At 36.7% G+C, this 17,531-nt stretch overlaps 1 protein-coding gene across 1 annotated transcript in view; it reads left to right on the plus strand.

Moving 5' to 3' along the window:
* The window catches only part of TENM1 (teneurin transmembrane protein 1), a 268,505-nt gene that overhangs the window by 64,938 nt on the left and 186,036 nt on the right, over positions 1-17,531 (plus strand). The window contains 1 exon segment of the mRNA XM_031554696.1: positions 334-594. Within this exon segment, the coding sequence (XP_031410556.1) occupies positions 334-594 (261 nt within the window).

The following is a 17,531-nucleotide window of genomic DNA, read 5'->3' on the forward strand; positions in this document are numbered from 1 at the left end:
AGGATCTGTATTTTGATATGAACTCAGGCCAGTTGTAAATTGATATGTTACTATTAGTGCATAGGTATGCACATGGAAGTGGTATATTTCTATCAGACAAAAAGGCACTGTCACAGTGCTGTATTATATACTTTAAAATAGCACTCTTTTAAAAAATTGTATTACGTTGGATAGCAGTTAGTCATTGATCAAAAAAAGTTTTCTAATGGTGTTAACAATATTAATTCTCATAGCAGGTTCTCTTGAAGAGCATCAAATGTATGTTGCTTTTAACTTTCAAATTCTTTTCTAAACACTTTTTTTTTTTTTTTTCTTCCTCCCCCCTCCCCCCAGACATGGAATTCTGTGAGACACCCCATATTCTGTGCTCTGGCTACCAAACAGATTTACATGGTGTATCAGAGCACAGCTACCCACTGGAGGTGGGCTCAGATGTGGATACTGAAACCGAAGGTGGAGCATCACCAGATCATGCCCTGAGGATGTGGATGAGGGGGATGAAGTCAGAACACAGCTCCTGTCTGTCAAGCCGGGCCAACTCAGCATTGTCCCTGACTGACACTGACCATGAGAGGAAGTCTGATGGGGAGAATGGTAATAAAGAAATATATCTGACATACAGAAGCATTACTTCATTTGAAACTTTCTTATTCTCCTTTATTGTCCTTTCTTTCTTTTTTCCTCCTTCATTCTTAGATCTCTACTAGATTATCTATTATATATACAAGATAAAAACATGTTTTGAATTGGGTTTATAGTGTAGATGAAAAATAAGGAAAAAAAAAAAAAAGACTGTGTGAGAACAATTGCTCTCCTGTATTCTCTATTCTTATGCAATAGGAAGATCATCATTTTAATTTCGTGAACTATGAATTAGGTTCCTAAATAAATCTTTACACGTATATTTACATCACACATTTTGTGTACAATCCATCCTGTATTTTCTCGTTTTTGAGTGTAGCTTTAAGACTTGAGAGTTAGGCTATATCTGAACAGGTACCTTTATCAGCAGGGCAGGCCGAGCTGGTCTCTGTCACGTCTTGATTCTCTGCATAGAAGTTGAATTTCTCGGTTAGTAGTTCTTTGTTCTTTGTTTTAAGCACTCATTCTCTTTCAGGATTCTTTTATTTATTTGCTTATCTTATGTTTTAGATGTGGAAAATGTGTATTTAATTGAGTAATGGGGAAAAAAAATTCAACTGTTTATCTCAACGCATCAAAATTAATGAAAATCTGCTTAGTTCATATCTCAGTTTGCACATTTAACAGATACATGTAGGAGCTGGATTTGTTGATCCTTGTGTGTCCCTCGCAACTCAGGATACTCTATGATTTTCTTGTAGCTAATGTAGTTAACCAAATACTTAGCTACATTAGTAGTTAAATGTAGTTCAATAAATGGTTTTGTTTGTTTGGTTGGTTTTTTTAACTGATAAGAGATCAGGGGAACCAGTGAAAGTGGCAGATGACACTTCAGTGTTGACGGTGATATATTTTAGTGGATCTATAGTAATATGAAAAAGGATTCACTCATGAATATCTTTTTTATATTTATAATAGGAATGAATCAATTTAAACTCTTTTCTTACATGATCTAGCATATAGCAGAGTAGTCCTTCTGCACATAGATTTAATATTTGAGTGTATGTAAGCTTAATAACAAGCTTTTAATTAATTCAGTTAAGTGATTCATGTTTTAGATGCTTCAATAGAAATTTTAAGTAGGAAACTGGGAGAGGAAAGCAAGTGCAAAATTAAGCTGGAAGAGAAAGAGAAATTGAGACCACAAGCTGAAATGAACTCTAAGTTTTCTTCAGACAGGGTAGACAGACGGGGTGTCAGTATTTCTTAGGGAGCTGAGTATTTATAAGAATAATTAGTCTTGAAAGTTAATGTGGATAAATTTGAAGACGAAGGTGATTGTGAAGTACTTCACAGCTTGGTTCATAATCAAGAGTTCTGACCCAGAGAGCAACTGCTTTCTATCTGGGCTGACTCTCAGTAACTCTCAGGATTCTTAGAGCACAGACATTCTTAAATCTCTTAGTAAATGAAGTAACACATGACATATCTTTCTCTTTTTAAGCAGTTATTTGTGCAAAAAGCTTTACTGGAGAGCTCCAAGTGCTGCATCAGTCCCTGTCAGTTGCTACCAGAGAAGCAGACTTGCTTTGTGCCAGCCAGAAACTTCTGTAGTGTGAAAATGGTTGAGTACATTGCAGCCATTGCTGGAAGTTCATGAAATTCTTGTTTTCATGATTCTGTGCTGTAAAAATAGATTTAGAATTTCTGGCTGCAGGAGGGTTGTCCAAAAGCCATGTGGGTACAGCTGATTTGAAACTGGAGTAAAATTAATGAGTAATTTACCATTGTTGCATTGTTTGAGAAAACTAAGTGCTATTACTCTCTGTATTTTGAAAAGATCTGTTGATTTTTGTTTTGGTTTGGTTTTTTTAATCTGTGGACAAAATTCTGCTGCAAATGCATAATAGCTTTTTTGTAGAATGCAGAATAGTCAAATGTAATAGACTCTAGTAAACCTGTTTGCAGGAAATGCTTTACTTTTCATAGAACTCCGACTATACTTCTACAAATGTTATTCTGTCAAGTTATTCCTTGAGTTTGTCCTACCCATGCAAAGCTCTAGAGAGGTTACTTGACACATGATATATCTGTACCTGCAGTACTGTTCAGTAAAAAGATCAGACTAACCTAAAAGGGACAAGCTGCTCATTCACAAATCTGATAAGGATATAAGGAGGTAACATGGACTGACTGAAATTCTGGCATCCTTTGAGTGCTAAAACTAATAGAACAAGGTAATTGAATGACAATTTGCATACTCTGTGCTGTTGTTATTATTGTGTAGACATAACCTGAAGACTGAATAAGTAGAAATTATTCCAGATAAGAGAAAAAACACTGATCTTGCACTACTGCCTTCAGCTTTTTTTTCTTTTTTTTAATCTATTTGAGTTTATCAAAGAAAGATTTTCTTATTCCAGGATGTACAGAACAATTGTGTTCTAAAGAACAAGTGAACAGACAAAGCACAACCTTTTACTTCAAACCCTTGATCTTTGCGAGGGCAGTTGGTTGAGTGGGTGTAACTCAGAAGTCTATCTCAATAGCTGTAAAAGTGACCTGATTTTTTTTTTTATGAACCTTTGTTAAGCCCTTTGTGTCAGTATTCTGGGCATGTGCCTACTCCATTTACTGCCTGTTACTCTGAGAACATGTATTCTAGTGTAAAAAATCAGAAATAACCTTAGAAATTTACATGAGGTAAACTTGAACCCAAATCTAGTGGAAGAAGATAAGCATAACATATCAGTATTTAACACCTTTAGGAAATTGTAGGTAATGGCTCAAAAAATTCTACTTTTTGGTTTTTGGCTTACATAGCTAACAGTGCCTTCTTACTCCAAGTAGCTAATGAAGGTTGTAAATTTTCTCTTGGATGCACTTTTTTCATAGTCAGTATACTTCATTGTGTATTCTAACTAGCCAGATTTGAGAATTTATTTGAGGAATGTTTTCCTTCATAGACACACCAACTCTATCATTATCCCTGTTTAAACATACTCTGTTGTTTTGAAAGCATTGAACAGATTGTGTGAAATACCAACATTCCTATTTAAATTAGTGTTGTCAACGCTAATGGCAACTAATAATAGCCTATTAGTGCACAAACTGCCTGAGGCTTTGCCTGAGGCTAAGCAAAATATATATTAATGGCAAGTAATGAACGACCAATTTCTTGAGGATCATTGGTTATCTTGGAATGGTATAAACAGCTCTATTTTAACACTAAAAGTGCTACTCTATGGTATGGGAATGTAAATTTTGGACAGAAATGCGACAAAAGAACAATATTAAAAATAGTTACTTACTCCATTGAAGAAGACTGCATAGAATCACAGAATGATTTGGGTTCGGAGGGACCTCTATGATCACCTACTTCCTGCTATAGCCTCAGTTCACTGAAACAATAATATCTGTCATTGCAGAATATCAGAACACTGAGTTCGGTGGTTAAGTCAGCCAGAATACTGAGCTGGCACATCTTGTTTTTCCTTTTTTTTTCAAACGTATTTTTCTAGAACAAAATACATAGAGCGGGAAAGAATAAAACCCTGATCTACAAAAAGAGTTGTCTTTGATCATGCATCTGAAATTACTCAAATGACATGAAACTACATCCCTTTCCAGCCAGTTTGCTGATAATGGACTGAAGTCCATTTTGTATCCATGCACTCTTCCCCACTGAATCGTTCATGCCGATTTTGTGTTTTCCCTTACCGATTGCCCGTGCAGTCATGAAGGAGTGTGGTTTACCTCAAGTTCATTCGTGCCACGCTGTAATCCATTTGTAAGCCACATTTGACTTATTTGCACAGCCACCAACTCTTAATTTTTGTTACCACATCTCAGCTGAACACTAGTAAGGAACTCCATGATAACATAGTTTTTAACCTGTTTCAGATTTTCAGGCAGTTATGAAGTCCTTTAAAGACTAATTGATTTTGCTCCTGCAAAACAGACTTACGTGTTTTTTTGCAAGTAGTTACGTGGGGTTTTCTTTAGTAAGTAGAGAGAACCAGCATAATGCTGGATTCCCATGCCATGTGAAAGGACATTCACTTGGATCCAAATTCATGTTCCGTTCCTTTGACTGCCTTATTTTATGTCAACTTGACTTTAATTCACAATAGCTTCTCTGAGATTTGCAAGAAATTAAGGTCTAACTACAGACTGAAATTCCACTAGATTGATCATGGGATATAGCTACAGAGTGTTTGAGGCCAGAGGATGTTTTTCTGTTTTGTTTTGTTCTGTTTTTTTTTAATTAACATACTTGTCACCTAAGAACAGGAAGAAAATGAAATAAAGAAACTCATCTGCTTCCATTTTTTCTCCAGAAATTATTGGGAAACCTCTTTCTTAACAGCAGTATCCAGGATCAAATTCTAATTAGAGTAATAAATTTTAATGATATCAATAATTTTAAACAGCCAATTGTAAAGACAAAATATTATTAGCTATATATGAGGAGAAGTAAAGTAACAGAAACAGAGTGCTGAAGATGAGGTCTTTGCCCGTGTTCAGACAGTGAACCAGCAATAGTGTCAGACGGTCCCTAGTTCTCCATCCTGAGACTAAGTTTTGATTTTAAAAATATCAAACATTTAAATACATATTTAAAATATAAATCAAGCATAGCTTTACTGGTATCAATACAAATCAATTCTAATGAGATCAGAATGCAGTTCCTCTCTTCTAACCCAGATAGAACACGCTTTCCTTTATAAGTCTGTATTTATTGGGCAACATCAAAGCTGAGTTTAATGACATAGAAACATATAAGATTAATATTGTGTAATTCACTTAAGTATTTGTTTTATACCTTGAGAGCAGTGGTCCATTTAATGGAGTTTTTGACTTTGGCTAAATCCTTGAGGATTTTTCACTTTGATTGCTGGGTGGATGTGTCACTTTGGGGCACATCACCTCAGCAATTTGCACTTTGGGTTCAGTATCTTAGCAGTACTTTCTAAGGGGGTAAAGATGCTTAATTAATAAAAGAAATGTTGAAAATGCTGATGCAGTATGAGAAATGCAGCTTTGTGAATGTTGTAGCTATTCAGACCCCGGGAAGGATTTAGCTAAGGACAAGGCTCTGATTTAATTTATAGTGTGTGTCAATAGACCTACTGTGAATTCACACCTGTTTAAATTAAATTTGAATTTAGCACTTCGTAAAAGTCCTGTGCTTTAATGCAAGCAATTGAGAATGTTTGGATTAATGCTGCTGTTATTTACTGTTATTTTGTAAACAAGCCAGTCATTAGGTTGATAGCTCACGTTCTCAATTCACCAGGAAATTATTACCAACAACTACATTATAAAAACAATACCTGCTCTGAGAAGAGATATCCATGTGATTCTCTATGCAGGATTTTGTTTGTAGTAACAGTGACTGTCTGAAGTATTTCTATTAGCTACTATCCTGTCACTTGTTGTTTATAATGGTGCAATTAGGAAATGGAGTTACTAATTTGCAAGTAGAGGAGTGAGGTCAAATATGTGCATGTAGCTTGAAAATACAGAGGTAAACATTGGTCTAACTCCCATTCTGTGTCTGTCATTTATTCTTTTCCTCTCCATTCCTACTGTGCTTCACACTGTTTTTTATCGTGGCAAGGATTGCACGTAAGATCCCATTTAGATGACTGACTGTTGGCTGGTTTCAGACACCTAATGGATCAAGGCAACCACAAGGTTTACACAGAAATACAAAGCCCCAGTGTGAAATAGCTAGAAGTTTTGGAGTTTACTGTAGGTTGGATATTTGACAGGAACAGGCCAGTAATCCTCCCTTCATAAAAGATTTATTTTGCATCTGTCATGTTTTTTTTTCTCTTTTAGTGTTTAAACAGTATTTATGTTAGTTACTTCTACTGCTGTTTTAGAGATTTCTCCTCTTTGTCAGAGGAAGTGCATGAATCTCAGCAGTAACACAGCAGTGCTTTTTGTGGGAGTTTTGGAGTATACACTGACATTGTTACTGCTCTGCTGGAGCTGTTAATGGTGTAGGATGCTTTTGCTGACCTCACAGAGGTTCCTTTGGAAATGTTACTGTCTCAGAGGAAGCATGTAAGTCATCTGAACTGCTGTGGATAAGAACGACATGCTTCTGTAAGCGCTGTAGCATCACCTCTGTTGTAATATCATGACATTCTTGCATTTGTTCCCTTGGTATTAAACCCTTTTATGAAATTTCTCACATATGGAAAGTTTGCTAACGATGAATAATTGTTTGCCATGTGACAGGGAAAATTCTGCCCTTTAAAAGGATGATTTCATTACTTATGCTGACTGACATTGGTATTACACCTGTCTGTCTGTTGTTTTAACTTTAACATTTTTCATATGCTAAGTTACAATCTCTGTTGCTGAAATATTCCCTTTTCCATGTTTGTCTTGTAAGCACTGTGAACATTAATTTAAAGGCAAACATTAAAAAGTATCATTTTACATTAAAAATAATAAAACAATATTCAGAACATAACAGAGATTTCATGTATTCCCTAACTCAAATAACCTTTGCCCACAGCACAGTGAAATGTAGCTGTGTATTTACGCAAGACTGTGTAATATTTTTAGCATTGCTGTTTTGTTTTCTTTCATTGGTAACTCAAAGGGGGGGGAGGGAATCTTGAGGAGAGCAGTCAGGTCTAATTTTTATCCCAGAAATGAGTAACTTGGCTATAAAGCTCAAAAACAGTCTCTTGACTTTCCCCCTGTGTGTTATACAGGAAGGATAGTGAATGTGGCTTAAGGAGCCTGTAGCAATATAAATTATTGCTGTCTTTTTTTTTTTTTTTTAATCCTTTTGACTTTCTCAGATGGAAATGAGCACGCAGTAGAAGTATTTGCACAAACATTTTACAATGCAAGATGATGTCACGATGCTTCTGCAGTTCTTGGGCACTGTTATTTAGGCAGCCATGGAGGTAAGCAGTGAGATGAGATCAGCATACAGCCCCTGCCTTTTGTCAAGCACTGCAATGAGGGTTATCCAGCCTTTCGTTCCAGCAACCTCGGTGAGAATAGGGGACCCCTGAACAAAAATACTCTTTTGGAATGTTTACTGTGAATTCTACATGAGGACAGCTCTGAACTAGGAACTAAACAAAAGACATGTCTGTCCCTATATTTTATTTATGTTGTTTTATTATTAAATTTATCATGTTTTCTTTCTCATCTTTGGTTAAAATTTAAAATGTATTTGAAGATCAGAAAGCTGTTTTGCAGAAACAACCTGCAGTCATTTTATACATATTTCCTTTGGAATAAAATATTTATTTTAGTTTAGTGCTTTTATGTACTTATTTTGAATTATATGCAATTCTTGTTTATATGTCTTGGCATGCAAATGTTCCTTACAATTGGAACCTGGAGATTATTAAGGCTGCTAGATCAAAAAGATGAAATTACTCATATTTACTTCCTTACACGCTCAGCCAATATGATTTTCAATACAGAGATACCTGAGAGCTTCTTCCTCCCAGCAAGATGCTTTTCAGAAATTTCAAATTGTGAAACAATTAGATAAAAGCAAGTGAACTAACAAATGAGTACAAAATTAGTAGTGAATGGAGAATACTGACAAATCACCCTTTAAGGTTTAGCAAAGTTAATCTAAATATAATTTCTTCTCAATAGTATGAGATCTCCAAAGAATTTATTATTCTGTCCTACCACGGATTAGAAAAGATTGTTCACTCTTTGTCTTCAGCCTTTTTTCCCTGTTTTTTGCCCATTTAGTTCATTGTGTATTTCACACGGAAGTCTTATCTTCCATTTTCAAATTTGTTAGTAGTTCATTTCCTGTTGGGGAGCATGATAGATCAGATCAGCACAAATCTCCATTATTCAAAACTAAATATTAGCACATCCTCATCTTACAAACAGGAATTATTGATAGCAGCAAATAGCTTTGGTGAGACCATCAAGAAGAAACATAGAAAATGGAAAAAGTGGCTGCCTTCCATGGTTGTAACCTCCATAGTCTTCTAAAAATGGAAGCTCACCCAAACGTACTTGACTAGTTTATCTTTTTGCAACAGAGAATAAGATGAGAATGGGAAATAGCGTATAAAATTGCAGTTGCTTTGTGCAGAGTAATACAGATCTGAATGCAGCTCTTTTCAACTTGCTTTTATATACAGCTTGTATGAAATGAAATGCAGTATTTTATGTATTAATTTTGTTTTCTTTAATCGTAACTAGCTCTATTCCCCAATTTCTTATTTTGTAACAGGAGCAGAAGAGAATCTGAATAATTAGCTCTTCTAGAATACGGGCCTAGGAGCACTGAATAATTCCTGCAGGCTGCTTCCTCTCCCTAACAGATGTTTTTGAGTAATATTTTAATTAGAGTCACATATTCTGATGAGTAATTATGTTGCCAATGTTGTTTCTTTATCTTAAGTTTCTACTCGCAATGATTTGCAATGTAGATTTTATATAGTTCTTCACAGTGCTGACTTTGAATTGAGCAGCACGTGTCCACACCTGATAGCAAGTTACTCCACGTGAGACACGTTGGCTGTTCTGAGGACAGCCAGCCCCTTGGGCAGCAGATACCAAGTGGTGTAAAGTACGTATACGTTCCTTTGTGTGTATCTGGAACAGCAGCTGTGGAAGGTCAGCAACCCTGAGGTTCCTTTGGACTGTGACACCAAATTTGCTGAAAGGCCCTGTATGCTGGAGAAAATGACTGCAAGTGAGAATGGCTTAGGACATCAGGTCAGGGTTGCTCGATGCTATTCATCAGAAACCTTGCTAAAGGCAGCTTAAGCTACCAAAAGAATGTAAGAAAACAATGTTTGGTGTATTCCTAAGCTGTATACAGTGTTTATTATGGTTCACAGCACTTCTCTCTCCACATCTCGTCAGTTTTATACATCATGCAATTATACCTTCTCTGGCACCATTAGGAAAGCAAGCAAGACAGCTTGTTGTGCTAGATCAAAAATTGGAGAAAAAAAACATCAGTATTTTAACAAAAGTCATGTTTACAGAGAAAAAGAAAAATATTTGCATGTGTTAAATTTTCTCTTATTCTTAAATGATAAGAATGTTTTGCATTTTTTGAGCACATGAACATCGATGATTATGAATTTCTGTGACTCCAGCTACTAGATTTTATTCCTGTTTTTCTTTCTCTGAAGATTCCATATAGTTTTAGCGTTGGTTATAGATATTGCAGAGTATTATTCCAGTTTCTTGCAGCTGATGTTGTCTCATTTTAGGGGTATATTTGTGGAGCAGTTGAATGTTACTGATTAACTGCTAATTTTCTTTTGGCTTTTGAATCCAGTCATTATAATGAGCATTACTGAATGTTGCTCTGGGCTTGTTTACATCAATGTAATAAGCATGCCACTTGTTTTGGAGCTGAAAAGAATTCACATTTGTAAATGGGCTTGAAATATTTTGTGGTGATTTATTCTTATCTCTTGCAAAATATTAGTACATTTCCTATGGCCAAAGAAGCACAGAAGGTATATGCCTTGTAGGAGTGGGTAAAGCTTTTTCCTTAAGGAACCAAATATTGAAGAGAGTGTTTCCTTGCTCTGTGGTATGGTTGCCCATAGGATCTTCACCATGTTATCATTCCACCTAGCTATAACTCAGCCAGAAGATTGCTCAGCATTTATGAGAGAATGAGCTGGCTCCCTCCTACGCTCTGTTAAAAGGTAATGAGCGAAAAGGGGACTTTTTGCCACAGATACTCTCCAGGTTGTCTATAGACAGTACAGTAAAACACTTAATGGAAAGGATATTATTTATAGCTTTCAATGTAGCTTTTAAGCTGCTTGCATAATATGATTTTCCCTCCCTGCCTGCAGTTATTCTTGAGTAAACATAAAGCAAAAAGTAATGCTTGCGCTTTGTTTGTACCACAGCCACGGGTGAGTTTTGTTTAGACCTAAGTGTTCCCCTCTCATTGTTTTGTCTAATTGCAATTTCAGTGGGCCTTTCTGGTTTGAGAACAGCATACTTGATTAATTCTTCCCCAAACAATGCTTTCAAGACAGTAAACTTTCTGTCATTGCCCATTCATGTTAAGCTCATTCTGAGCAAGTGTTTCACTGTTTGCTGAAATGGGGAAATCATAGTGCATGCTTTGAATTTACGCCTTTCTGTCTATTTGACATAAACAGATAAATTCAGTTGCACAGTCAGAAAGTAGCTGATGTAATTTAAATTGAGGCTTATGTGATTTGAATCTTCTTGAACTTGTGATACTGGGATCATACAGCACTTCTGCTTACTGGTAGTGGATCTGTAGTAGTTAACGAGATCTGATGAGCGGTGCAGTATTTATAGTTGAGCACTGGAAGCTTTTAATTTACTTTATACTTACAAATAATCATTACGAGTAGAAAAGATAAAAAACAAAACAAATAATGGATGCTTGCACTTTCTGATTTCCACAAGAATATCAGAAGCAGAATGTGCTAAAGTAATCCGCTACTGTTGCAGATTCTCAAACTCCTTCACTAGTTAGTGATGTCTTCAGAGGTTTCTTTAGCTGCTGGTCTCCATGAACCAGATCTTACTGTCTGCAGCACCACTGTGTCAAGGGGGTGGCAGTGGATTGCACTCTCTTGTCCCTTTGCCAGAAAAGGATACTGGTTTGGGTTGTGCTGCTCATCCCAGGTAGGGGTGGAACACTTGTTGTAAAATTCAGAAAGCTTTCCAGAATGTGACATGGTTTTCTTTTGTGAGAAAAGTGGCAGTGAGGAAGTAGTTGGAGAAATTACTTTTGAGAGGTTGAGATAAAGAATCTGTATCCGGCTCCAAGAATAGTTGCCCTCCTGATATGATTATAGAAGACTTAGGATAGGTCTGGCCAGAGGCCATATCTTGATAAGTAAGGTGATGTATATATTTGTAGCAGCTCGTTCAAATTAGTTGAACTATGAATAAAAAGCTATGCCTACACATATATTTGCAATATAGATTTTCCTGTGGGGAATGGTGCAGCAATATAGTCATCTTCATGCTCTAATATGCTATCCTAACTCTCAAGGAACATTCTTGTCTCAGTATCCTAGATATGACTAGAGAGTCCTAAAAACTAAAAAATCCTGAAGAGTCATTCCTTTCTGGTGTTGTAAAGGAGGAGCAAGAGGCTGCTCTGAAGGTGCCTCCCTCCGCTGGAAACAGCGTATGTTCTCCATATGTAGTTAAGTGCATTTGGGATTGGCTGTTGGTGTTCTGCCAAGTCCCTGCTGCATTTTGTTGTTGTGTTTCTGCCAGTGGACTAAAGGATGCTGCAGCCCTCCGAAATCTGCCTGCTTTGATATAAAGATATGAGAGATGATATGTGCTTGGGGAAGCCCTGGCATCCCACTTCGTCCGTGTTCTAGTTTAGCATCAAAGTACTAAGAAAGAGATTTGTGCCTTTATCAAAAACCTTTAGCTCATCTCACCCCCACCTCAGAAATTCATGAGGTCAGGGCTGCTCCAGTGCTTCCCGATTGCTTCAATAGAGGAAGACCTTCCCTCCCATTCTGTGCAAGTGTCAGGGCTAGCAGGTGCTGGCAGTAGGTGCTGGTGAGACATGAAGGTGGGCACCACTGCTGTGGTCTGCCAGTGCTGCGGTGCCAAAGGGAACAGAACCCCAGTGTTTCTTCCACTGGCTGTAAGAACTCACACTGAGAAGCGCAGTTCATCCTCTCTAACAAGAGGCACTGCCCAAATGCTTTGTTGTCATGTGTTCGATGTGCCTACAACTATCTTGTTGTCTTTGCTCACGGGGAAAATCATAATCGAGTCATTCTTCCTCGAGCCTGCCTGGCTATATGTTCAGTCAGTTCAATGTTTATCCCAACAGTCCTATCAGTGATTGCATTGATTATTTTTCTTCTAGCCTGTGATTCTGTCTCCATTCTAGCTTTTTAATTTTTATAGTTCACTTCCTTTAGAACAGCAAATTCAACTGTGTTTGGTTGTGTACATATTTTGCCAGGAATGTAATCTCCAGAATACAGATTTCTGTATAATAGCTAATAACCTGCAGTTCTTGGAAGCTCCTTTTTCTTTTTATAACCTCTCTCTTTTTCCAATACACTTTCTGATTACTGCACTATGGTTCGATTTTTATTGGATCGTTTTAGAGCATAATAATTCATTTCTGATCCCTAGTACCTCTTGTCCATTTCTGAAGTGATCCACATTATAACAGTCACTCATTTTTGTTTACATCTTTCCTCTGAAGACAGTCTTCTGCATTTTGTCTCTAAATACCCTTCTGGCTGGCACTGCCATTTTAGTCTTCTAATATATCCAATTTCCTTTTAATACAGAATCAAATAGAATGCATTTTCTGTAATTTAGCAGTCAACTCTAGCTGAATTTTTTGAGCTTACTTGTAAATAACTTATAAATTGGTTAGTGGCTTATAATAGGAAAAAAAAGAACTAAATCAGAAAATTCTGGAAAATAAGGTAGAAAGATTGTTTTACATATTTTTAAAATGAAAGTCAGAAATACTACAAAATGTGTAGATGAATGTTACTTTAGATTTAAATAATGTTTATTTATGCTAAATAATGAGCCATAACAAATTAATAGTCTACATCTTCATTAATTTTTTAAATTAATCTTTGTAGAATTATTTGTTAAGTCCTAGCTTCTGTAATAGATTAGAAATGGTTACCTTCTGTTTGGAAGAAGGAAAGAAAGAAAGAAAAAAAGTAGAAAAAAAATACACAACCTTACATGTTGCAGAAACCTACACCAAATTCTACAGTTTGAGGTAGATATCTCTGTCAAGCTTGGCAATAACAGTTGAAGAATGATCAAATTTGTGATAAGAAACCTCTGTTAAGAAAAATGGCACTGAACTACCATTTTCAAGTAGTTTCAGCTCATTTTATTTCAAGGCTTCAGGTTTGTGCAGTCACAAAACAAAGTCATGTAAGTCTTGAATTTGTGCATCTCAGCTGATAAATTTGCTGTTGTTTTTTAGCTTGACTTGCACAAATGTTGCACTGAAACTTAAATTAATTTGAAAAGTGGGTGTTTCAAAACTCAGACTTCTTTAGAGACTTCTGTTTCTGTACACTGATCCACGTGCAGACACAAGAAAAGCAAATATACCAAAGAGCAGCTGACTGGGCAACTGAGCACGTGGTCTTGTTCATATGAATTCACAATTCAATTTGCAGAATTTCTCCATCTCGCTCCATCTCAGGAGCTTCTGTTGGTAATTTCAGATTTGACCCCTCTTCAGAAACTTCCAATGAGCAGCTAGAACAGTTAGCAGATAAATAGAGACAATTAACTACAAATTCTCTACTGCATATTTTCCTTACAGTCTCACAGCTGATATAATCACTTCTACAAATATTTCCTTAAGTTTCTCTTTAAATAGAGACCTGAAAACAGACAGAAAACTTGAATGTGCTTTTTTTCTTGATCCACCATTTTATTTCTTTAAGGGTAGCAGAACAAGGAACAGCCTAACCTGACTGCTTTTATAAATGCCTACCAGATACAACAGCATTTCAGAACTCAACACCTTTGAATTAATTTCTTGACTCTTCTTTTGAATGTTGCTTGTTTGTGCTGATGTAGGGGCACCTGGGGGATTGGCTAGAGATATGGTTCTGGCTCACCTCAGTCGTACAGCAAGCTGGTAAGTGTGATTGAAATCTGCAGTCATCCTAAACCAGAATGGACTATGAGTAGAAAGCCCAGTCTCTTTGAGCTGTTGTGGCTAAAACATGACAAATTGTAGTAATGAGACAGCCTTAGTTACCTCTGTTCTGCGGGATGCAATATAACGCATTTGGAAATACTGTATTTGTCCTCATTATACAGGATTCCCTCTTCATTTTAGCTTGTATAGTATTCCTTTGAAATGTTTACCTTTGTACATTCAGTATATACAGTGAAGTTTATCAGTTAATGGAAGAGTAGGAAAAATACAAAAAATAAGAAGTCATAATAATACGCTGCCTTAAATGCGGCTCACAAGAAAAGGTTTTAGTTAACAGTATTGACCTTATCATTTGGTAGTTTGCTCATCTCCTGAATGCTGCTTCCAGGCAGTTTATTGTTTGTGTTACAATACTGAGATTCTCATCAAAATTGAGCCTTATTTTACTTCATGTTACACAGACATGGCTAAAAGATGAGATAGTCCTCTGAAGAACTCAAGCAGTGTACATGTATTGATTATTTTATCTCCTCTATCTTACATAGGTTCATTCTGAGCTTCATATAATATGCACAAAGCTCTTAGATACAGGAATTGGTATTCAACTATGAACTTCATTATTATACTTGTCTTGTCTGTTAATATGGTAACAATTCAGAATTTGCACAAATATTTAGTTTCCGTATAAGAAAGCTTTTTATTTTATCAAGCAAAACTGTGGGGGTCATTTTGTATGTTTTTAATTTATTGAAACCTTTATTTGCTATGTGATCTTCTGTAGCCTAGAAGCTATAAGTTATAGCAGTTAAAATTGGAAAGTGGAACTGATCTTTAAAATGGTGTTTGCTCTTTTTGTTGCTGCTATTTATGGTTAGAATTATTAATTACTGAGAATAATTAAACAGAACATTTGGGCTTTTAAAATTCTTTTATTTTTTTTTTAACTAGGGCATAGATAATACAGGAATTTCTTACAATATTATTATTTTAGCTGGTTACTTCTGTATCTGAAATAGGTGAAAAAGTGTGGTGTGCCACAGAATCCGTAGTAGGGATGTAGATCTCTCTGAAAGATTGTAGCTGAAGATGTCAGAAATGTGCTGCTTATCCAATATTTAAGCTGCAGACATTTAAAAAAAAAACATCATTGGTGACACAAAAGTAGATGTAAAAAGACTTCAAAGATCCAGAATATACAGGAAATCGAGTGGGATTCAGTGCTGTGGATGGTAACCAAAAATAACATATTTAATAGAGTCTACTGTGGTAAACAGTGATACTGAAAGGGACCTTAAGGTGTGGTAGGTGAGATAACTGGAGCCAACAAGTCAAGTACTACCTTGGGCTGCCTGCATGTGTCTGACTTGTCTGGGGTCTGTGAAGTACAGCAGATGCTGCTAAGACTTCTGTGACTAGCCAGTTCAACACCAGGGGTGTATGAAATTGCAGAGATTCTCAGAGGAGTGAAAATTGTGATTATGTCTTCAGGACTTGTTAGTGAAGGAAAGGTCTTTAAAAGGTCTGAACGTGTAGAGAATGGCCGAGTGACACCTGAGGGGAAGAAGGACAACAGAAGCAGGCAGAACACAGGGAAGGAGAGCTTAGAAGGTCTCTAAGAGGCATGTGGTGTCACAGGGGCACTAAGAGTAGGGTACAGAATATACAGGAGAACGTATCTGCTTCCAGACATAGACACAGAAATGTTTTCTCAGTAGCTGTAATCTGCAGTCTGAGATGTTTAAATATAAAATCAAATATAGTTTGAGAATGATTTAGTCGTTCAGCAGGGGGGTAATTTGCCAGGGGACAGTAAGCCCTTAACATTTGTAGCCCTTAGGGACTAAATGCTTTTCAAAACATGCTTAAGCTAACCCCTGCATCATTAGGGTTAATGCGAGGGTCGCTGGTTGAAACAGTGGTTCAGATTGTGAAGGTGATGAGATTGGATGGGCACATCAGCTCTTGCTTCGCTTCGTACCCTGTAAAACTATAATGTTTTTACTGACTGTTACATTTTTCAGACATATCTGTTTAGAGTAGTATGAAGCAATAAATGAAGTGGTAGAGGTTTTGTGGCCGCAGCTATTTAAAACGAGCCAACACAATCGAGTGTATACTGTAAAGGACATGACAGGCGTGTGATTCATTGATTGCAGCTCTTCATCAGTTTGTACTTGAAGAAAATAACCTAATAGATCTTTCCATCTGTGACTTGTGTGATATTGTCTGTAGTTCTAGCTCCTGCCCTATATGTTTAGCAACTAGCCCAAACCCAAAAATTAATACTAAGAAATTAATTTTCTATCAGCAAAGAAGGACAAAGGCCACTCAGTTTGTTGTTTGCACAGAAAGCTTATTGAATAAGACTATACATCTGGGAATGAGCTGGTAGAATCCATTTGTAAAATAATAATCCAAAACATCAGAGACATACTTCTGCAGTAGTCAGTTAAAGAAAGGGTACTTCATGTAGAAAGAAGGTTGAGATACTTATTTGTGTAAATCAGGTGCTGTCACTGCTAATTGAGAAAGAGAAATTGGACTGAAATGTGAATGTAAAACAGTGTGTTAACTTCACTACAGCAGATCAGTGTTTTAAATGAGTTTACACAAGCATTTGGAGTGTGTAACTGGCTACCTTCTGTTTTATTAAGCATTATACTGTGTTCTGCTTTTCTTTCATTACTGCAGAGGAATGCACCAAAGGCATTTTATTGTCCATCACAAGAGAATTATACCTCATGACTGCCCCATCATTATTATGTCATATGAAACAGTGACCCTTGGCCTAGAATTTTTTAATGAGGTGCAGAGTCAAGTCACACATCAGCCTGGTTTTGTTGGATGAGCACGCTGAGCGCACATGGCCGCGCAGAGCAGAGCCTAGCAGTGCAACCATGGGCAGGGCAGCAGGCCCACGGGTCTGTAGTCTAGGAACTGGCTGTACTTTGCACTATGTTGTGGATTTTTCCTGGGATTTTCACCTGAGGAAGGACGTGTGATTCAGCATGTAGTGAGTTGCTGAAGTAGGAACAGAGGAGAGCTGATGCTTTTCTTGAGGTTGCTTCCAAAGCACAAGCGCTTTGCTAGCATCATCGAGCCTACTGCCTCATTGTGAATTAGCTTATAAGTGCTGAAAATAGATCATGGTGAAGGCACTTGTTCTGTGTAAATACATGTGACTATATTAATTATTGCTGTTGCTTATATGCTAGCTAATCCATACTTTTTATGAATGAGAAGGTTTCAGTCCTGCCCTATAAATCCCATTTATATGTTTGTTTCA

Source organism: Meleagris gallopavo, chromosome 9 (assembly GCF_000146605.3).
Source record: "Meleagris gallopavo isolate NT-WF06-2002-E0010 breed Aviagen turkey brand Nicholas breeding stock chromosome 9, Turkey_5.1, whole genome shotgun sequence".
In the NCBI taxonomy this organism is placed as follows: domain Eukaryota; kingdom Metazoa; phylum Chordata; class Aves; order Galliformes; family Phasianidae; genus Meleagris; species Meleagris gallopavo.